Here is a 23,377-nt window from a genome sequence, read left to right as displayed (position 1 = left end):
ATGATCTGACCCTGCATATACATATTCTGACTCCGCCCTGATCCTTCAGAGATCATTCTCTTATATTTTCTTTTCTTTTTCCCATGGGCCTCTAGTGATATTGTGAAACTGGTGGACGTGCCTAATGATGGAGGTCCACTTGGCATCCACGTGGTGCCCTTTAGCGGCCGTGATCGCAGGTAAAACTCTGCATGTGTGTTCTTGCCTAAAACTGGGTGCGTTTATGCAGAAATACAATCAAAATGTGAGCTCACTGGTTCTCTTTGCTTATCAAATTTGACATTGCCACTATCATTACAATGTTTAATGCAAGTTTGTATCCGGCTCACAACAGTTCCTTATCCCATTTCGCCTTCTGCGCCCCATCATTTAATGTCCTCTCTTCACTATCAGTAAATGTGCAAAAAGGCAAACAAAAATGATTTTAACATTTAAATCTTACTCATGGTCACTCAGTATATTTTTGCATCTGTGTAACTATCATCAACATTTCAAATCTTTATGATATTAGTGTTACAGAGGACGTTAATGAGGAAAATTAGACCAAAACCTAAAATAATTATTTTATGAATTAAAAAGGAATTCACAAAATTCCTTTTTGGAAATAGAGTATTCCTATATTGTGCTCCTTGGAAATTCTAAACCCATTAAGGTTTCTGATTTAGACCCATTTAAAGTCCACTCTATCATCCGACCCAGTTTGCAAGTATGAGGAATAAACAGTGTTTGGTTTGAGGTGACTAAATGTTTACCTGACTCTAAAGAGTCATTGAAACCTCTGCAGAGAGCACATAAGTGTCTGTCCAGAGGAGAAAGAGTGTGTCTAAACAGCATCTGTATGTTAGTGAGCACCAGGCAAACTAATCTAGCTAAAAGCATCTTTATACCTCTGTGATCTGCAGTGAGCCCCAGCAACAGCTTGTAGAGTTATAAAGATGAAAATCATTATTTATCATGAAGAATTAGCCTTCATTCACAAATGCTTTGTCATTCTGTATTACTTTAAGTTCATTCAATTCAATATCAATCAAATTAAGGTTTCATTCAAAATGTGTGACACTTATGACTAAATAAATAATACAAATCAGACTGTCAGGCATGGATCAGTTGTCTGTTTGTGTGGATCACAAGAGTGAATGTGTGTGTGTTGCAGGACGTTGGGTCTGGTGGTGAAGCGATTGGAGCGTGGAGGAAAGGCTGACGTTCAGGGTTTGTTTCAGGAAAATGACTGCATCATTCGGATCAATAACGGAGACCTACGGAACGTCCGCTTTGAGCAGTGAGATTTGACTTCTGACCTCTGTTTAAAGTGCCTGGCCATCCCTTAATTTACATATTGTGCCTTTCCAAAATGCATTAACTTTCTTGATCAGAAACTTTCTTCCAAACAACAAGCAATTCTCTGCTTATCCATGCATCCGTCTGTCCATCCCTTCCTCCCTCCCAAAATATCCCCTGATTCACTGGCCCTGCTGATATCATTCTTACACTACATTTATTTGTAATAATGATACTTAACTCATTCAAGCTTTACTATTGAATGTCAGTTCATTTTGGACTGACTCTTGGAGGAGTGACCAGTTCTTTTAATTGGCCAACTGGGCACAGTTCTTAGCTTATGATATTCTCAATATGACTAAATTATGTGATATTGAGAATATCAGATGATTAATTGTCCAATATATCAGTTTAAGACTACATTTAATTGTAATAATCACACATACTACATTCAAGTTTTGGCTCATTAAATAAAATATCTTTGTAAATGTCTGTTTGTATGCTCTCAGAGCTCAGAACATGTTTCGTCAGGCAATGCGTTCTCCTGTCATCCTGTTCCATGTGGTACCATCCTCTATGAGATCCCAGTATGAACAAATATCACATTATGAAAACAACCCCAGGATGAACTTTGACCTTTCTGGACGCTTCAGCCCAGACTCCAGTCATTAAGGAGCCAGTTGGCAACACTCTTGTGGATCGCGCAGCTCACCGACTGGCACAGCACAGGCCACTCCCACCTAATAACCAATCAGATATCAGTTCTCCCCTTCATCATCCTATTGGTTCAGCAGGGAAACCTCCATCAGGCCACACCTCCTCTCCCCAAAGAGGCTTAAGCCCCACCCCCACAACAGGCTTCACTAAAAAGGTCGGGCGGAGACAAGGAATCCAGCTCAGAAAAGGTCAGTCAAAACTTCCTGATGCTCTCAATAAACTAGATTCTTCCTAGTTGGATTTGGGGTTGCACTGACTGGTCAATTAGTTTGCAATAGCCACTATTCGATGTGTTGGGTCTGTGCTAAATACTAATGGATCACATGACATCTGTTGCTCTTTTTATGTACATGGCGATGGGAAAATTCGAATCCAGACAGGAATACAAACTGCGTCTTTAGTATAGCTGTTGGTCAATATTTTTTCATAGTTGCATTTACTGTTTTAAATGCCAGATTTACGCAAGCAGGACATTCTTTCCAGTCACTCACTCTGAATTAAAGGATACTTTATTGTTCCCGAAGGGAAATTTGGTGTGGATTTCATGTTGCTGCATAGCCAAAATAAGAAAAAATGCATCACAAAAGCATCACACAGACACACAAATAGTACATAATAAAAAACATTTCATCAAGCTAAACTGCTATTAAACATTTGCACAGATACAGGTACAAAGGAAATCTTGTATCTATTTAATTTGCAAAATGAACTCTATATCTTCTCCCAGAGGGAAGCCATTCATACTGTGAATACAAAAAATGAGTTTGATCACATAAGATCTTCTGCACCTGATTAAGAATGCATTGCTCATAAAAACCCTGAAGATTCAGATGTTCTTCCTGCACAACAATTTTCATTGCTGTCATTACCAGGTGCACCAATGTAGATTTGAGCTGTATAGTTAGGTTCCCAAATAGGGGTGTGCATTATTGACAAAAACTTATATCTCGATATTTTCTGGGATTTTGCAGATAACGATAAACAGACGATATTTTGCATCCTTCAAAAAAATAATTGGTTGAAGGCTTATATTGTACTAGTTCCCTCTTACAACATATTAATAGCATAACATGATAATATTGATTGTTATTATTATAATCGAATATATGATATTATTAATCGAAACAATGTATTGAAGGAAAAGAGATCTTAAAGAGATCTTACTATTATTTTAAACTGAATCATTCAAGTAAGAACAATACAAAACACTGCTTCTCTGAAAGGTTAACTGTGCAGCATAAAACCAAGAAGCAAAAATATGACATTGTAATAAGTCACTTTCGAACACAGCACAAGAAAAAAATCTATTATTGCATTTGTAAACAAATTACACCCTTCTGTAAATTTTTGCATAAAGTCAAAGATGAAAAAAAAAAGCCCAGTAGTGTGTAAGTCTTCAAAAGTTGTTTAAAACCATCTCTCTCAACCTCTTGAATTGGCACCATGTCTTTTGCGATGTAATTGGTGAAAGTGTTTGTTATATCTTGCCATCTGTCGCTTTTTTGAAGTTGTTGTTAAAAGATTCGTCCAAAGTTTGAGTGTGTGTTTTTGCTTTTACCCTGTCAGCTGCAGGCGTGTTGTGTTCAGTTGACTCGCAAAGCTTTTCATATTCCTCGTATTCAGTGCGGTGGGTAGTTCGAAGGTGGTGAAACAGGTTGGTCGTTGAGCTGCTTTTGACTGTAACCGTGTTTTGGCTCAGTTTGCAGATTGCCGTCTTTTGACTAGCATCTAACCTTTCAAAACCAAACCACCTCCATGCTATTGATGACGAACATCGTCTAACAATTTAATAAGCGTGGGTTGCAAGGTTGTTGATGTTTGATGATCTTCTCCTCTTGCTGTGTCTTCACTCATTTTTAACTTCTGTCATACACACCGCAATCTTATGTGCAACATCACAATCTGAATGCGCATGTGTAGTAGTATTTACTACTTTGCTGTAGCACGCAGTGAATTCGTGGACACTTAATACAGCTTTTTTTAATGGTTTTTGAAAATGAGTGACATACTCGATAATGTGACTTCGCATATCGTTAAAACAACAATTGCGATAATATCGTAGACGATATATATCGCACACCCCTAGTTGCGAGGTTGTTTGTGTTTGATCTCCTCTCGCCATTTCTTCGCTCATTTTTAACTTCTGTCATACACACCGCAATCTAATATGCAACAACACGATCTGAATGCACATGTACAGTAGTATATACTACTTTGCAACAGCACGCAGTGAATTCGTGGACACTTAATACGGCTTTTTGATTGTTTTTTGAAAATGAGTGACATACTCGATAATGTGATTTTGCATATCGTTAAAACAACAATTGCGATATTATCGTAGACGATATATATCGCACACTCCTATTCCCAAACCATACCGTAATACCATACATGACAATACTTTATGAAACAGCTTTGTAAAACAACAACATAATATCCATGTTAACCCCATACAGATGTAGTCTGCATAAAAAGTACAATCTCTGGTGCAAACCCATTCACTGTGTGTTTTCCAAGTAAATGAACTATCAATATAAACGCCCAAATACTTGTGAGTCTGCATTTGAATAATGTATTGGTCATGTATTATAACCACTTGACGATGGTCACCTATACATTCTGGATCAAAGACAATCTCCTCAGTTTTTTTGTGTTTATTATTAACTTATTATTATCACACCAGTCAACAAACCGGCTTATTTCTGACTGGTAGTGCTAATATTGTCCTGCGCATAACTTAAAATAGCTGTGTCATCTGCATATTTAAAAACTTTTGTTTTGTGAATGCTTACTTGAATACTCATTTGTATAAAGTGTAAAAAGTATTGGTGAACTAGCCCAGCCTTGTGGGACCCCTGTACTAATATTTTTTTGTTGTTGTGAGAGTGTTTCACACACTGAGTTTTATCAGTTAAAAAAGAAAAATACCATTTAATAATAGATGGGTTTACACTCAACTGCTCCATCTTTTTAATTAACAGGTGGGGTTGAATAGTGTAAAAGCAGAGCTAAAATCAATAAAAAGTAAATGAGCATAAGCTCTATGATCCTCTAAAGGGAACCTTTTTTCCATTAAGGGCCATTTGTGTATTTACAAAATTATTTGCGGGCCATACTATTGCTTGCAATTTCTGATTGTGGGTTGAAATTAATGTGCGCATTCCGTTAGGGTGTCTTAGATGAACAATTCTTGTCTACACTCACTGGGGAAAAAAATTGGGAATCGTCAGCCATATACAGGGAAAATAACAAGGGTCCTAAAATCAACCCTTCAGAGACACCACACTGTAATTGAGCCGACGTAGAATAAAAATGACTTACATTTACAGAGAACATCCTTTCTTTTAGATAGGATAAAAGCCACTGGAGGGCCATACCCTGGATGCCAACCATCTATTCTAGATGATTGAGAAGTATATTATGGTCGATAGTGTTGAACGCAGTTAATAAAACTATGACGACAGGTCAACCTGAATATCATTATACTAAAATATCATTAGTGACCTTCAACAATTCAGATTCAGTGCTGTGTAAGTGTCCGAAACCAGACTGAAATGTATCTAAAGTTTTAAATGTATTTAGATTGGAGTAGAGCTGCGAATATACAACTCTACCTAAAATCTTGGAAATAAAAGGCAGTTTGGAGATTGGTCTGTAATTGTTGTCTATTGCCAGATCCAAAAATATTTTTTTAACAAAGGATGTAGAATTGCATGTTTAAAACATTTGGAACAACTCCAATTGCAAACAAGCTGTTAATTATAGCTGTCACACTGGAACTGATAGTCATGAAAACTCCTTTAAGAAGGCATGTAGAAAGAATATCCAGCTTGTAACTGGGACACTTCATCTTAGAGACTACATCTGCTCACTGTGCTGACGTAACTGGTTCAAAGTGAGCCCGGGCGCAGGACGGGGAAGGAATTAGTGGTTGATCAAAGTGTGAAGGTGCAATAGCATCTTTAATCTGCTCAATTTTGTGAGTAAAGAAGTTTAAAAATGTTTCACAGGTCTCTTGAGTAGCATCCAGAAAATCATTTTTAGTTGGGTTTAAAAGAGAATCAGTTGTTTTGAACAATACTTTTGTTCAATTTGAGTTATCAGAGATTCGTGTAGAGAAAAACGTAGCTTTCGCTTCCTTTACAGCTCTCTGATAGTTCTCAGAAGAGATTTATAAAATGCTGCATCCGCAAAGCAACCAGCATTGCGGATGACCCCACACACCCCTCACACAAACTCTTCACCCTCCTGCTGTCTAGCAAGAGGTACCGAAACATTCGGACCCTCACGGCCAGACTGTGTAACAGCTTCTTCCCCCAAGCCATCAGACTCCTCAATACTCAGAGACTGGACTGACATACACACCTGTACACAATCCAACTTTTGCACATGTCCAGAGATGCTCTTTAATTCATTGTCACTTTACCTGGCTGCTTCCTCAATAACTGCTATATCCATAGAACACTATTTCATAGTATGTTATGTTTACATTTGGCGTTTTAGAAAGTGTCATCTTTTTGCACTACTCTATTACAAATGTGTACTGGTCGGCGCTGCACTGTCTCTTACTGTGCCTATTGTCCTGTTCCTTTTAGTAATTTATTTTATTGTCCCGTACTTTTTGCACACGTTTGCATGTGCACTTTATGAAGAAATGTTATTTAGTCTGTGTAGTCTCATGTGGTTCTGTGTTTGTCCTATGTTGATTTATGTAGCACCATGGTCCTGGAGGAACGTTGTCTCATTTCTATGTGTACTATACTAACTGTATATGGTTGAACGACATTAGAAACCACTTGACTTGACTTGACTTGAAGAGACCTGAAGATAGTCTCGTTTCCACTTGCGCTCAGCTTTTCTGCACTCTTGTCTGAGAGCGCGGGTGATGTCATTTAGCCAAGGCTGTGAAACACCCTTAATTCTGCTTGGCTTGAGCAGAGCGACATTAATCTTGTACAAGATTTATTAAAAGCTTCAACCAATGATTCAGTGTTGAGACATCATCTGTGAAATGCGTTAGATAAACTTCTAAATAAAGATTCGCAATTGACAAATGAATGGACCGAGAGTGACGTAAGGACTGAGAAAAAGTTGGCAGAGGACAAGTAGAACATTATTGAATAATGGTCAGAAATGCCAATATCTAAGGCCTCTAAGTTGGATACAGAAAAACCATGAGATAACACAAGATCTAATGTATGACCCATATTGTGTGTAGGACCAGTGACATGTCATACAAAATGTAAAGACTGAGTGAGTGAGAGAAATTAATTTACATGAGGTTTTGATGGACAGCATATGTGAATATTAAAATCCCCAAGAATTAGGAATGTATCACCATGAGACACCAATCCAGAGAGAAATTCAGAATAATTTTGGATGAATTCCTTATTAAATCTGGTAGACCTGTACACAAGTGCACAGAAAGCAGGACCCACGTTGTAAATCTTTAATAAATAAAAAACTGGAATACATGTCCATAGGTAGTGTTCTGCATTTTAAAGAGTTCCTACAAACAGTGGCAACACCACCTCCTTGCCATGAAGTCCGTGGGGAATTAAAAAAGTCACAGCCTGCCGTTAGATCACCCAGGGCCATTTGATCGCCAGGATTCAGCCAGGTCTCGGTGATGATTAAAAAGTACAATGATCAAGATATAAATAAGTCATTCAGAATAAAAGACTTTTAGATATTGAAAGTGCATTAATGAGGGCCATCTTAATAGTGGTAACGTATGTGTTTTGCAGTGAAATAAAAGCTGAGATTATAAAAATTGACAACCCGCTTCACATCTATTTCACCAGTTGGATGGTGACACATGGAGACCATATGGCCGGTAAGTGACGGTTGTCAGTCGGTAATCTGCAGGGATGTCTGCGTAACCCTCGATGGACATACCGGGGGCAGTGCTCAATTCCAAGAGCAGTGCAATTGTTATAAACTCCATCTGACAGGTGGGCCGAGGAATTCAAATGCAGTAAATACAGAGATGAGTAGAATAAAACCATATCGGAAGAAAGATGATTGCATGAACTTGTAAAGCAGGGAACTCTCCGCTGAAACTGGCGAGGGTCAACAGCAAAACTTCAACAGGCCAAGATGGGCAACAGAAGGCAAAACATCCTCAATGCATCCACCAACTTGACTCTAATTCAAAGTCCACTTGCTCCAGCCCCACAGGACTTCGACGATGGACAGGGAATCAAGCAACCCTAAGACTGCACGTAGTCCCGGCGAAGACCATCGCTGAGTGCAGCTGTGTTTATTTCCTTTGAAGTAATCCAGTCAGATGTGAGGTGTAGTATAGATTTCAAACAAATTAAAAAGTCAATAGTCCATAAGATTGTCATAAAAGAGAAGCATAAAAATCGATTTTCTGAGGTCGCTCATACAAAAGGCCACTAAAACAAAAGCATCTAAAACATTGAAAAGGACCCGGAGAGCGGTGGCAGACAAACACGCCAGCATTCACTCTACCGGAAGTCTATCTATTACTTACCAGTTCTAACCAGTTGCCAATTTGGAAAGGAGTCCACAGAATATAGCAGGGTTGCTACTTGAGAAATCAATCGAGCATCTCGTATACGCACTGTTCCGACGATCCAGCAATGAGGAACAGCCAAAGAAATAGACAGCGAAAGAGGAGAGAAAGGCATTGGGAGATAAAAAATAATAATCAAATACATTTTTATTTGTATCTGTTTTTTCCCTTTCTGTGCAAATCAGTGCAATAGCGTGCCCAACCCATCTGTGTAACATGTTTGCTATGTGTCTGTGACTTTGTGAATTCATTTTGAGATTGTAGATTCAGTCGGGGGTGAATGATCATGTGGTTGATGTATTCAGTCTGCAATCAGTTCTGTAGTGTGCACTCGGCTTTAGTATATGCGTGTCTGATCATTTGTTTCTAGTATCTCACTCTGTCTCTGGCGCACACGTAAATACCACTGCGATGCTGCGGTTTGAATTGATTCTGAAGTTTTGAGAACCAATTAAACATTTTTGGAGACAGAATCGAGATGCATCAGAGAATCTTTTTTTCACTCCCACAACTAGTGCCCTGGCAGACCCTGTGAAATATTGTTTATGCCCTGTTTATGAATAAATCTATACTTATGAATCCAGGTGTCTATTTCTTAGCATATTTCCCATCCTGCGGAGTCTACTGAACTGATACGACTGCCAGAATGCTGCACTGTTGTTTGCCAGAAGCTTTTTCCTTTGTGTGTCTGTTGTAAAGGTGTGGGATGTGAGATGATTGACAGCAGTTGGCACAAGTCTTGGCACCTGTGTGTGAACAGGTGGCACAGCGGGTGCATGGGGTGGTGGCAGGGTTATGGAACAGCGGTGCTGGGAGCGTTGCTAGGCAGCGCTGCGTGTCAATGTGATGCGTTTCCATATGGCTGTCTGATTCTGACAGTGTTTTATTGGACCAGAGTCACACCCACACTGAAGAACTCCCTGTGTTCTATTTGTGAAGTCTATCTTAACTCTTAACCTGTGGGGCAGCTCTTGTTTCTTTCTCACGTGCTCTTAGCTCAGTTCTGTGGCCTCTCTCTCACAATCCCCAATTTCTCTTCATTTTCTAACTTTGGAAGTTTTAAGCCCAGTTTGGAGGGGCAATGGTTCACAATCTTGTATTGCCTTTTCAGCCCCCCCTTTGGTCCAGGTTTTTGAATAATTTTTGTATTTTGTATTTTTTGCATCCAACAGGCTGTATCCAAAACATTTGGATGAATAATAAATACAATAAAATCTAAACTAAAACTAAGAAAAGAAAACCTTTTTCTATATATTCTAAATCGATCCAAACTGAAAAAGCTATTATTGAATTCATGATTGTAATAAAGGGCTTTTGTAATGTTCAAATATAAGTTTTTTTTTTTTTTTTTTTTTTTTACCAGAACCACTTATTTTCTGAAGTCTCTTCCTTGCTTGAATTTTTTGGCATCAATTTGATGTTAGATGCCAGACCTAGCGAGTAAGTGGCCACTTAAAGGAATATTCCGGATTCAATATAAGTTAAGCTCAATCGACAGCTTTTTTTTGTCATAATATTGATTTCAACATAAATCATTTTGACTAGCCCCTCCTTTTCTTTAAAAAAGGAAACATCTGGGTTACAGTGAGACACTTACAATGGAAGTGAGTGTAGGGCCAATTTTTGATCTTAAAATACTCACTGTTTCAAAGGTGTAGCAACAAGACATAAACAATATGCGTGTACTATACAGCCAACTTTGTTGCCTTGACGATGTGATGTCAACAGTCCTAAAACCCTAAAATTATTGTAAAAATTACCATTTAAACAACTCAACAGCTAACCAGCTCAAATAATACACAAGTTTTAAAAAATAATTATTAATGTAAGTGCTTTTATTATATTAGAAGCTTCACATTTCTGCCTTTTAAACAATCCAAAAATTGGCCCATTTCACTTCCATTGTAAGTGCCTCATTGTAACCTCAATTTAGTTTTTTTTAAAGAGAAGGAGGGACGAGTAGAAATACATTTTTGTGGTAATCAACATTATGCTGCAAATGCTGTCGATTGATCTTAACTTGTATTGAACCTGGAATATTCATTTAACAAGTGATTGTGAACACACTTCCACTAAGTTATGTGCCCATTTAGTGCCAAGCTTTTTGAAAGGAAATACATATTTGAGGATAATATGTTGTTTATTCTTGCATATAAAATGTAATGATATTAATATTGTGTGTCATTTAAAATCATGATACCAATAATAGATTTATTTTCAAAGGTCAATCAATAGGTTAGTCTTTCGTCACTAAAATGATCCCATTCCAGTAACAATGTGCTGTAATGCATTGAATCTTGGATGATTTAAACTTGCATTAGCTGGTTTCTTCAGTTTACAGGTAGAAACTTGTAATTGTGTTCTATGTGAAATGTAGGGCCAGAAGGTCTCGGGTTCAGCATCACATCAAGAGATGTCCCCTTAGGAGGCTCTGCCCCTATTTACGTGAAGAATATCCTGCCAAGAGGAGCAGCCATACAGGATGGACGACTGAAAGCAGGGGACAGGTTGTTAGAGGTAAGAAAAATGAAGGTGCAGTGTTACTAATTAGATTAAGCTCAGTTTCCACAGCTTTTAAATACATTTAGTCACAGACACTGTGCATGTGGGTAGATTACTTCTGAATTGTATTTTAGTACTGGAAAAAAAATCACACCTTGTTGATTACAATTTTAAGGTTGTCTAATCTGATTGCTTTTGGATCACTTCTGATGCAATTCTTGTTTATGCGATGTCACATTTAAGTAGAATAAGCTTATACCATTTTGACATAATGTTGCTTAAATGCATTATGGAAAACGTACTTAATGGATCAAAATATGAGAGTTGAATTGATTGTTTTGTGTGCATGTTTTACTTGCTTTTTATCTGTTTCTGTGTGAAGTTAAAAAGTTCATACTCTGGCAATTTTGCCATTACATACGGCAATCACGTGTGGTAACAGATTTGACCAGTTGTTTTTGTGAATCAACATCACAAAAAATGTTTTTTTCAATCTCAAAAACTGTCACAAAAGCGCATTCATGTACATTTTTAAGCCTAGCACAAAAGCGATTCTCAGAACTAAAACTAACTTTACCGCACTTATGCAATCAGTTCGGTATTTATGTGTAAATTACCATTTCACCTTCAGTGTAATTATGGCTGGTGGCTAGGATAAGGTCTGTGTTTGCAATTGTGTGTACATTTTTACATAATCCGTATTACATGTAATCCGTTACTACCCTGCACTGGTCACAATTCAGGCTGATTTTGTGTTTGGTGCAGGTCAATGGGGTTGATCTGAATGGCCGTGGTCAGGAAGAGGCGGTTTCTTTGCTGAGGGCGACGCCCATGGGTGGGACTGTGAGTCTGCTGGTGCTGAGACAGGAAGAGGCCTTTCTACCCAAAGAGATAGTAAGTAACTGTGTGTGTGCATGTGTGTTTTTGAGTGACAGTTAATGAGACAATGTCTTCATAAAACTGTCAATCACTAGTTCATCACGACGCACAGCAGCTCTGTTGTTTAGATGAGTCTCACCACTCTTGTTTTATCAACCTGTGTGTTTCAGTCAAGGTTATTATAGTTTCACAATTTCAAATTTTCTTCACAAGCTCTGTTGCCATTCACGTTTTGAATGTAATCATCAGTATACAGTATTTGTCACATGCTATATCAGCATCAGCAGGTTGGATGTCTTCTCAATGATTTTGAAAATGGCTTTTTGGTTTTATTGCATATTTAATTTTGGTTTCAGTTTTCAAAATGTTTTTAAAGCAGCAATTTTCTCCTAAATTGTTTTATATAATAACTGGTTTGTTTAGTTGAAAAATTCATGATTTGTTTTAGTGTGTGTATGTTTGTGTATGTAAGCATTCATGGGCTCTCAGGTGCAGTATTACCACAGTATTCTTCTTACTCTCTTTAGAACACAGAAACAGCAATGCAGAACACACGAGAATGGGTAAGAATGAGACACACACACACACACACACACACACACATTGTTGTCTCCCCCTTCATATTACAGTGAAGTCTGTATGTCTAATTTCAAATAACTTGTGATACTTTCAGTGAACGCTGCTTCTGAGCCAATCAAATATTAACAATGTCTTTAACGAATCTGACTCTCTCTTTCTGTATCTGTCTTTCTTTCAAGTGTATTATTAAACGTGTCATTTATTTTGCTGTGATTTTGTCAGTAGTGTAAGCGAAAACAGGGTAATCCATAGGGTTGTGTATTGATACAGATTTCTGATTCAATTCTGATTCAGAAGCTTTTGATTCGATATTGATTCATATGGGTGAATTTCAGTTATAATGGTCCATTTGCATTATTATACAGGTGACCTTGTAACTAGGTACATTCAAAACATTTAATTTTACTAATTGTATTTTATTAGTTTTCATCATTTTGGTCACATTTTGGCAAATTAAACATTGAACATGTAACATGTTTTATATATATATATAATATTTGTTACATGTTTGTTTAATTTGTACCATTTACAAGTATTTAACCAAATCAACATTTCTGTAAAAGAGCTTTAGATATGCGCATGTTAATGAGAGGACTCGAATGACTTTGTGATCTGTGCTATGCATGATTACGATTAAATGTTTGTTTCATGGTTTTTGATTATCAACTGACTGTAGAGAATAAAAAGGATATTAAAAGTGACATTATTAAAAATTTGCGAAATACTGTAGATACATTTTTGTCACATAGCGCAAAATTTGGTTGCAAATGCCAGTGATTTCCTCTCATTGTAGTTTAGGGTTGCGCTTGGAGTTAAATATCAATCTTGGGATTTATGAATCGATATCAAAATCATTCAAATGAAGATTGTGATGCATCGGAAAATCTATATTTTCACCCACTCCTAGTAATCAACCTCAAATCCTGGAAGACCTGGAATTTTGTAATGTGGTTTTACAGTCATGGAAAATGTGGAAATTACCATAATATCCTGGAACATAAGTAGTCCTTGAATTTGTTTTATTGTAACATTTATAGTAAAATTGTATGCACACAAAGTAACAGTCTACCAAAAACACGGCAGGAAAAAGTATGTTGATCTTGCAAAATTTGCTTTTGTTTTCAAATCATATTCAATATTTATGAAATATATAGTGCATATTTCTCATAATACCAGACATCAGTAGCTTAAAAAAAATATTATTTTCGCAAATATGGGGTTATTTTAGATCACTTGGGTTTGAAAGCAATGCAAATAGCAGTTGAACACTATTATACCGTCACCTTTTGTGCATGCAAAGACAATGTGCAGCTCAGCTGTTCCAATAACCACGATTTTGTTCACCTTCTAGTTTATTATAATGTAATGCATGAATACAGTATTTCAGGTGGTAACTGAAGAACAACACTATACACACACACACACACACACAGGCAAGAGTTTCATTGGCTTCAAACACACACCCTCTCTCTCTCGTTTTGTCTGTTTTTCTCTTTCTGTCCGTTCCACTGTTGTTTGTGCATTAACCTCTTATGGCTGATTAGATCTGCTTTACTAGCTGTGGGCATGAGAGAACTAAATTAAAGCTATCAATTTCTTTCTGAACATGTGTGTGTGTGTTTCAGAGATTTGCTATAAGGTGATTAAAGCTCAATAAAGATGGAGAACTTTGTAGCGGAGTCACTCAATTAATGCTTGTTTAACTGACATCTCATTTTCTGTCTCTCCCCCACACAAACACTCAAACACTGACAGCTTCTAACATGCGGGAGTCATTGCAGAGGTCAGGAGAGTATTGGACATAATGGGGTTTATTATCTGTTTGTCTGAATCTGAGAGCCAGAGGTTTGGCAGTCAGCATTTTCATGTAATGACACCAGTCCCCCTCCATTTACATTTACTGAATTTCCATCAAATGCAGGTGAAAATGACAGCTGTGTGTGTCAGTGACACAGTGACAAACTGGATAGTGATTTAAATCCAAAAGGTGCAAGTGCAGAGATTTGTGGTGTTTAAGAGGTGACTGGCCAGAAGAGTACTTGGAACTGCTTATCGATGAAGATTTTTATGTTGTTGTGATGTTTTACTAATGAGCCTGTCTCTCCAGGCTGCCCTTGTTCCCCCGTTTTCAACCTTAAACCTTCATCATTGCTTTCAAATGGACATTTTGTGTTCTTTATTGAACTAAGCCTGAGAGATGAACGGCATTGTGTCTCTTTGTAGAAGGTAGAAGAGGAGGAGTTGGTTTTAACCCCAGATGGTACGCGTGAGTTCCTGACGTTGGAAGTACCTCTGAATGACTCCGGCTCAGCGGGCTTGGGGGTCAGTGTCAAGGGTAACAGGTCAAAGGAGAGCCACGCTGACCTGGGCATCTTTGTCAAGTCTATTATCAATGGAGGAGCAGCATGCAAGGTTAGACATCTACACACAGTTTATTTTATGATTTAAGACACCATGAGATGGCTTGTTGAACAGATTTCTTTGCTGTATTTCCTATTAAAACAGAAAGGGTGGGATATATCGAACAGGCCAACCCCTTGCAATGCAATTGAATGGTGGCCAAAACACTGCAGCGAAATTATAGGTGTTTGTGATTAACGGATCGATATTTAAGTCCTTTTTTATTATAAATTCTTCTACCTGTCCAGTAGGTGGCGATATGTACAAAGAATGCAAATTGCCAAACAAATAAGAAAAATGTCAAAGTGAAGATTTGTAGTAGAAAAAAGGACTTACAAATTGTTCTCTTAATCACCCACACCTATCATTCTGAAGAGATGGAATTTGCTTTTTGGACCTTTAAAATTCTGGCCACCATTGACTTGCATTGATTGGGCCTACAGAGCTGAGCAGGGGTGCATTAAGGTACCTCTGGGCCCCTCTGTCAGGCATCAAGAGGAGGTGGCAGGGGAAGGCTTTTGTGCTCATGGACTGCTTTCACGGTTGCACAGCGTCTCTCACTGAAAACTAAATTTTGACTATGTATATGATTGACTCCTTAGCTTTTATTGCCTTGCAGTTGTGTTTGGTAATGTAGTGTATATTTAAATCTGAACATTAGAGTGTATGTTAATATGTATATGAATAGTCTCATCTCATGCTCCGGTGTAGGATGGCAGACTGCGAGTCAATGATCAACTCATTGCAGTCAATGGGGAGTCGTTGTTAGGGAAAACCAACCAGGACGCCATGGAAACTCTGCGTAAATCCATGTCAACAGAGGGCAACAAGCGAGGGATGATTCAGCTGATCGTGGCAAGAAAAATCAACAAATGTCTTGAGGTAAAGAAAGAACCCAGACAGAGAACATTTACATGAATGCATTGAGTAGACCCTTTTCTTTTCCAAATTGACTTTCAGTGCATTTAAATGCCTTTGCCTTGGGATTAAAACTCTTAACCTTTGCTATACTCTACCAGTTAAGCTGCAGGAAGGTTATATAATAAAGAGATAAAAAGATAGTAAAAACTTTAAACATCATTGCAACCCTACATGGACACATTGGAGAAAGAATCGGCGTTGGCTAGTACATATTATATTTTACTCCCCAGATTGAAAAAGGTGTTAAGCAAACCGAGAAGAGGGCATCTTCACATATACTGTACAGTATTTTGTATTTACGGTAACTTCACACAATATACTGTGCGAGATTGTACATTTTATTGCATATTTCGCTTTTGATCATTTTAATTGCATTTTAGCTTCTTACAAATGTACAAGTTTCACATTTCACATACATTTTTATGATTCCATGAAATTGCATTTTAAATAATGATACAAACTGTTGTCACTGTTTGATATTTCAGTCACATTTTTAACTAAACATTCACAAGGTTGGAACCCAATAATACAAATTACACATAAAAAATATTTAAGAATTATTTTATAAAATAATTCAAACTAAAATGCAAAAGTACTATGCAAAAATAAAATATTTTACCAAACCCCTGCATAGATGCTTCAAGAGCATATTTGTTAAATGCTTTAAAATTTACAATGTTTTTAAGTAAAAATATTTCATAATGTATGATTGTCCCTTTAAATATTTATAATTTACACTTGCACTGCATTTTGTTGCATGTTTGTTTATATGCACTTATATGATTTACATTGAGTTTACATTGATATTTATAACAAGCACTAAATTGGTACTGTCTCTTTAAGAGTGTTTACGTGAGCTTCCTCAAGCAACTGTTTATGGTTGAATGAGCACAGCACACATTAATGAGAGGTTGCAGCTGTTTTTACCCCATTTGTGCAATGTGTTATTAGGAATAATGTTTATTTTCACCTTTTTGAGTGCTTAAGTTCTTCTCCACTACACAACTTAAGCTCTGGCAGGTGAAATCGTAATATTTACTCACCAGTGGCTAATAACTGACATATGTTTGTTGCATAGCTAGGGCTGGGAGATATGGCCAAAATTATTATCACGATAATCTTTTTCATATTGTTCGATATCGATATTTATCACGATATACATTTACACATTGCACTTTTTTTTTATTTCAAAGTTGATTGAAGAAAAGAAGAAAAAATAAATTCTAAACAGTTAAAATAGTCTCTACAAAACTGCACAGGGGGTCCAGAGATGGCCAAAGCAGTGGGGTCTGTGGGATTTTACCAATTTTACAGTCTTTTACCATTTATCAATTGAAAATGAATGTTAAAAGATCATCTGTTTGTTCTGAAGCAATGTGACAGCAGTCCAGTATTTGTTGGAATATTTTTACATTAAAATTAAATATTTTGTAATATTTCTTTAGATTCAAATACCCAAGTATGGGGCATAGAAGCCCTTGTGACTGTGGAATGATTCAGAATGTGGGTTCAGGGGTGTCCCGAGAGAAAATTTAGAAAATGTTTTATAAAAAATGTAAAAAAAAAAAACATATGTATATTTTCATTAAAGTGAGAGACTAGTCTACCAACTAGTAATTTAATCTTTCCTTATCCATTCCAGACATCTAATTAATTTTCACAAAATTAGAACAGAAATCGATTTGTTTATTATTAAATGCTCGTAACATGCTGAATAATAAAGATACATTTAGAAGGGGAAAACCTTTTGGTCTAAAAGGTGCTTTGAAACCACGTTAACTCATGTGGCGCTTCATGTCTACACACATGCAGGGAAAAGAGGCAATGCGTGTGGAGCTGGACAGGGCAGCAATGATGCATGTTTGTTGCTAGAGAACAATATTCAAGATTACAGAAAGATCAGAGCTGTTGTCCACATCACTGTTGTTCTGTCGTGCTCTTCACTATGATGAGAGAGCTCAACCTTTGTCACAAAGTCTTGCGGTGCGGATGGAATCAATCCGGTGTCCGACGTAACCTAATTATTAGCAAGGCAGCTAGCATTAGCAAGTTCATCCAGTCTGACCCTACGTTACCACTGGCGCGTTGTGAGCTAAGCTGAGAGCGTTTTTAATTAATTCCTATGAAAGCCGAGCGTCATGCTCGCAAGGTGGTTCATAGGATTGTCAGCGGTGCGGAGCAAGCTCTCTCCTAGGGCTGTGCGCCTTTTGGGATTTCGTCCACCCCAGTGGAAACGCAGCCTGAGAAAGTTGAACTGCTTGTGTTTTAGCAACACGCAGTAAATATCGAAAATTCCTCAAAAGCTTATCGTGGATTTTCTTTATCGTGATATATATCGATATAGTTTTATTGCCCAGCCCTATGTATACAAGTGATTTACTCACAATGTAGAGGGCTGCATTAAATAAATTAATGTGTTTGTATGAATTCTCTGCAGATGGCAATTTGTGTGAAAATGAATATTTTAATGAATTTTTAAATAACATTAAAGTTTGAGAGTATGTAGAATATAAAATGTTTACTTATTTTATAGACCTGGAAAAGCCATGGAAATTAATAAAATCTTTAAAGTGGAACTGGAAATTTCTATAATGAAAATGATTTTCTAGTTTCCTAGAGTAAAACGTGCTCGCGAGGTATAGTGATGGCTGATTTCTGAACGAAACATTGAATCAATGAACAGGTCAAAACAGTTTGTAAATCAGTCTAAATGATTCATTGGTAAATTGGTCTGAATCAAAGTGATTTTTATAAATCCAAATCCAGTAATCGCATGACTGGAAAGGTCATGGAAATGTCATGGTAATTCATTGGTCAAAAAGTGTGGGAACCCTACATAATTTGTCATGATACAAAACTTAAAGTGTATTCTCCAATTTGCCTGGAATCTGCATATCTGCTTCATTCTCAACACACACATTTGCACTTAAGTCGGCTGTGTGCTGTTTTCTTATCTCTCCCCAGAGAGAGTGTTTAAATACCAAACAATCAGGTCACTGAATTTCACAAGCGACAGTTTGTCCGCAAGGGCCTTCTAGAAATATCTTTGCCAATTCTGAAGGGAAAACAGTGATGGACTTGCACATATTTCTGTCACTGGGCTGTTGTGAATGAGGCTTTTAAAGTTTGGGCGATGCCGATTACTTTCTTACCCAGAGCAGAATCAAGAAAGGAAATAACTACAGGAGTTTCCCTTCCTGTCAAGCGTGCAGCCAATCTGAGCGAAACAAGTTTGAAAGTGCTCATGAGCCCAGCAAAGCACAATTGACACATTTTTCAAATTGTGTGTGGAGGGGAAACGGCATTAAAGAAATAAATTGGTTTTAATATAAAACATTGCTTGAGAATTAAAGGGATAGTTCAACCAGAAATGAAAATTCGTCATTTGCTCTCCCTCATGCTGTTAAAAACCCATATGTCTATATTGTTTCTTCTGTGGAACACAAAAGGAGGTGTTAGACAGAATGTTAGTGTCTGACCATCTCAGACACCATTCACTTTTATTGAATGAAAGAAGATGCTATGAAAGTCAATGGTGACTGAGGTTGTCAATCCCAAAATTTTTAGCCTTATAAGTTCCACGTAAGAGAGAGAGTCATATAGGTTTGAAACAACAAGAGGGTGAGTAAATGATGACAGAAATGTAACTTTTGTGTAAACTTGTCTTTTTAAGTATAAAATATAATTGAAATATGTTTTAGAAATGAAACCTGCAATAAATAGAGGTTGTGTGCTTTATAAAAAATGCTAAAATCATGATGTATTTCATGTTCCTCAGGGTGAGAGCCGATGTAGTCCACATGGATTAGAGCGGACTCTAAGCCCGTCTCCTGACGACCACGAGCGACGGATCTCACACTCTCTATATGGCATTGAGGGAATCGATGACAACCTAAGACCACAACGCAACACGAATAACCTCAAAATGAGTTAGTAACAACACTGAAAATACATAATGAGTTGCAATACCAATAAACCTTCAGTCGCCCATCAGTGTCCTGCAAACTGCACTGCATAAGAAATTCAGACATCTTAAGGTGATAGTTCACCCAAAAATCTACATTTTGTCATAACTTCACGCTCATGTTATTCCAAACCTGCATGGCTTGCTTTCATCTGTGGAGCACAAAAGACGTAAGGCAGAATGACTGAGTTACCATTCAGTTTTATTGTATGGAAAAAGATGCAATAAAAGTGAAAGTTGACTGAGGCCATCATTCCCTAACATTCTTCCTTAAATCTCCTATTGTGTTCCGCAGAAGAATGTAATTAGTACAGGTTTGGAAAAAAAAGAGGCTGAATAAATGACAGAATTTAGTAAGTTCTAAATTGTAGGAAGCTTATATGCTCTGTCTGAAGGAAACTGCTCACAGCATAAGAAGGCAGTACAGGAAAATAATTATTTGCATTGTGTTTTTTCAAGCTGGATGAAGTTAACTCTTACCAGATGCTTTCTGCAATCACATCTGAACATAGCATCAGGTTTCAGTGGTAGAATTGGCATCACTCAGCTGCAGATTGTGAGAAACAAGTGCTCTAACAGAAAACATATGAGTGCTACACTGGACAAACAAATGCAGAGTTGTGTAGGTTCACTGAGGGCTCTCTGTGTGAGCGAGAGCGGAGCTGTTATGTGCCTGTCAGGAACTGAATCCACTCATGGGAAATGACAGTAGCACAATCTAGCAGGGTGCCAGACACACACTTACACACAAACATGCGTATGCTTTTCCATTTACTCAATATATGCACAGTCGTGCATTTCTGCCTACATTTACAAACACATGAACCGACAGTCTTTGATTTGTGAGAACTCTTGTAGAGATATACAGACTTTCTCTGATCAGAATGTTATTAATGTCTATACCAAAGACCTGTTTTGAAAGATATCTAAGTGAAGATAAAGACCATTATTAAAGTGAGCCTCTGACCCTCAAGGCTGTTGGTTTGTCCATGTGAAGGTCCATACAGACAGTGCAGCAGCTGTACAGTCTTTAACATATAGTTAAATATATCTCAAATCTTATTGGTCAGATTCGGTGTGGGGGGACATTGTGGTTGGTGCAGTTACATTTGTCAGTTTCTGAAGCTCAGATGGTGAAGCATGGTGGTAACACCAAGGTCCTGGGGTTGATTGCTGGAAATGCATGATATATATATATATATATATATATATATATATATATATATATATATACACACACACACACTGGCAGTTGAAAGTTTGGAATAATGTAAAAATGTTGCTCTCACCAAAGTGTCATTCAACTAATCACAATGTATAGTCCAGACATTCATAACGTAAGAATTTACTAAGTAAAAAAACAAAAATTAAAAATCAATCTCATCAGTCAATCATTGTTTTGAGGAATGACTGCTGTACAATGCTTAAAATTGCCACAAAAAAAAACTGAATATTTCATATAAAGGTGTACACTACACTCTTCAAAGGATAACTGGCTCTAACAAGGACAGAAAGAGGTGTGGAAGGCCAGATGTACAACTACATTTACATTTATGCATTTGGCAGATGCTTTTATCCAAAGCGGATTACAGTGCACTTATTACAGGGACAATCCCCCCGGAGCAACATGGAGTTAAGTGCCTTGCTCAAGGACACAATGGTGGTGGCTGTGGGGATCGAACCAGCGACCTTCTGATTAACAGTTATGTGCTTTAGCCCACTATGCCACCACCACCACTACACAACTAAATACATCAGAGTCTCTAGTTTGAGAAATAGGTGCCTCACATGTTCTCAACTGACAGCTTCATGGAATTATACACGCTCAACCTCAGTTTCATGTACAACAGTAAAGAGAAGCCTTTTTGCCACAATTCTGGAGGTATGCTTGGGGTCATTGTCCATTTGGAAGACCCATTAGCGACCAAGCTTTAACTTCCTGGCTGATGTCTTTAGATGTTGCTTCATTATGTCCACATAATTTTCCTTCCTCATGATGCCATATATTTTGTGAAGTGCACCAGTACCTCCTGGAGCAAAGCACCCCCACAACATGATGATGGGGGTCATTCTTCTCTGCTGGGATGGTGTTCTTCAGCTTGCAAGCCTCACCCTTTTTTCTCCAAACATAACAATGGTCATTATGGCCAATCAGTTCAATATTTGTTTCATCAGACCAGAGGACATTTCTCCGAAAAGAAAGATCTTTGTCCCCATGTGCACTTGCAAACTGTAGTCTGGCTTTTTTTATGGGGGTTTTGGAGCAGTGGCTTCATTCCTTGCTGAGCAGCCTTTTCAGGTTATGTAGTTTGTTAATATGAAATCTGTGGAGTGGTTAAAAAATGAGTTTTTATGACTTCAACCTAAGTGCATGTAAACTTCTGACTGTGTGTGTGTGTGTGTGTGTGTGTGTGTGTGTGTGTGCGTGCATACAGTACTGTGCAAAGTCTTAGGTGCATTATATTTTTCACAAACACATTTGTCTTAAAATTTTTATTATATCTGCTTTTAGTGTATCAGTAGGAAATATAAATTTTAGATTTCAACATGCCCTTTGCTAATAGAATTGAATAGAAGAACAAGGAGTCCTGCAACAGATGGCCCCCTCAGAGGCCAGATCCTCAACATCATTGAGGCAGTCTAGGATTACATGAAGAGACAGAAGCAATTGAGACAGCCTCCAAGTTCTCCAAAATGCTTGGAACAACCTGTTTGCCAACAACCAAGACAAAGTGTGTCCAGGTGTAACTAGGAAAATTGGTGCTGTTTACTGGACTTTGTTTGACATTAATTGTTAACAATAATTGCATTATTTTTTGAAGACAGCCTCACTATGCAACATTTTTCACAAGTGCATAAAACTTTTGCACAGTACTGTATATACAGTATATACACTGGGTGGGGGAACCCTAAAATCAGTGGTGTCAAAGTTTGACAATAAAGACATGAGTATGGTATGTAATTCACAAAGTATTTTCTTTCAAATGAATACATTTTTCTGGGATTCTGTTATATGATTTCTGTCATTTTTTTTTATGTTCTTATTAAATTTAATTGTGAAAATGGTAAATGGGCTGCACTTATATAGCACTTTTTCTGACCTTAGAGGTTACCAAAGCGCTTTACACTGTGTCCCAATCACCCATTCACACACACGCTGTGTATTTTACACAAATGTTTTCATTAAAAATATTATAATAGAGTATAAAGAATAGTTGTGTAGAAGTTGTTTGATTCCATTAAATGAATGTTCTGGGTTCAATGCAAGTTAAGCTCAATCGATAGCATCTCTGGCATAACATTGACTACCACAAAACAACAAATGTATTTCAAATCATTCTTCCTCTTTTAAAAAAAGAATAAAGCAAAAATTGAGGTTACAGTGGGGCACTTATAATGTAAGTGAATGAATGCCAATTTTTAAGTCAGTCAGACCAGCTGACTTTATAGATTGGTCCCACTTTTTACACTAAATATGAATGGCTACTTACCAAATAAATAATTAAATGGAAATAAAATACTGTTTTAAGTTTAAATTGTATTATTATGTGAGAAGAAATAGATGGGGGATTCTCCAGAAACTGCTGAATTCCACC

The 23,377-nt window shown here is 37.4% G+C and overlaps 1 protein-coding gene across 1 annotated transcript in view; it reads left to right on the top strand.

Annotated features, from left to right (window-relative positions):
- The window catches only part of LOC127644715 (partitioning defective 3 homolog), a 122,726-nt gene that overhangs the window by 45,253 nt on the left and 54,096 nt on the right, over positions 1–23,377 (top strand). The window contains 10 exon segments of the mRNA XM_052128042.1: positions 96–179; positions 1,154–1,279; positions 1,788–1,956; positions 1,958–2,183; positions 10,914–11,053; positions 11,804–11,932; positions 12,445–12,480; positions 14,720–14,908; positions 15,608–15,778; positions 19,596–19,746. Of these exon segments, the coding sequence (XP_051984002.1) occupies positions 96–179; positions 1,154–1,279; positions 1,788–1,956; positions 1,958–2,183; positions 10,914–11,053; positions 11,804–11,932; positions 12,445–12,480; positions 14,720–14,908; positions 15,608–15,778; positions 19,596–19,746 (1,421 nt within the window).

The sequence above is a fragment of the Xyrauchen texanus genome, chromosome 6 (assembly GCF_025860055.1).
Source record: "Xyrauchen texanus isolate HMW12.3.18 chromosome 6, RBS_HiC_50CHRs, whole genome shotgun sequence".
In the NCBI taxonomy this organism is placed as follows: domain Eukaryota; kingdom Metazoa; phylum Chordata; class Actinopteri; order Cypriniformes; family Catostomidae; genus Xyrauchen; species Xyrauchen texanus.
The sequence above is the reverse complement of the archived record's forward strand: the minus strand, read 5'-3'. Positions and strand labels throughout refer to the sequence as shown.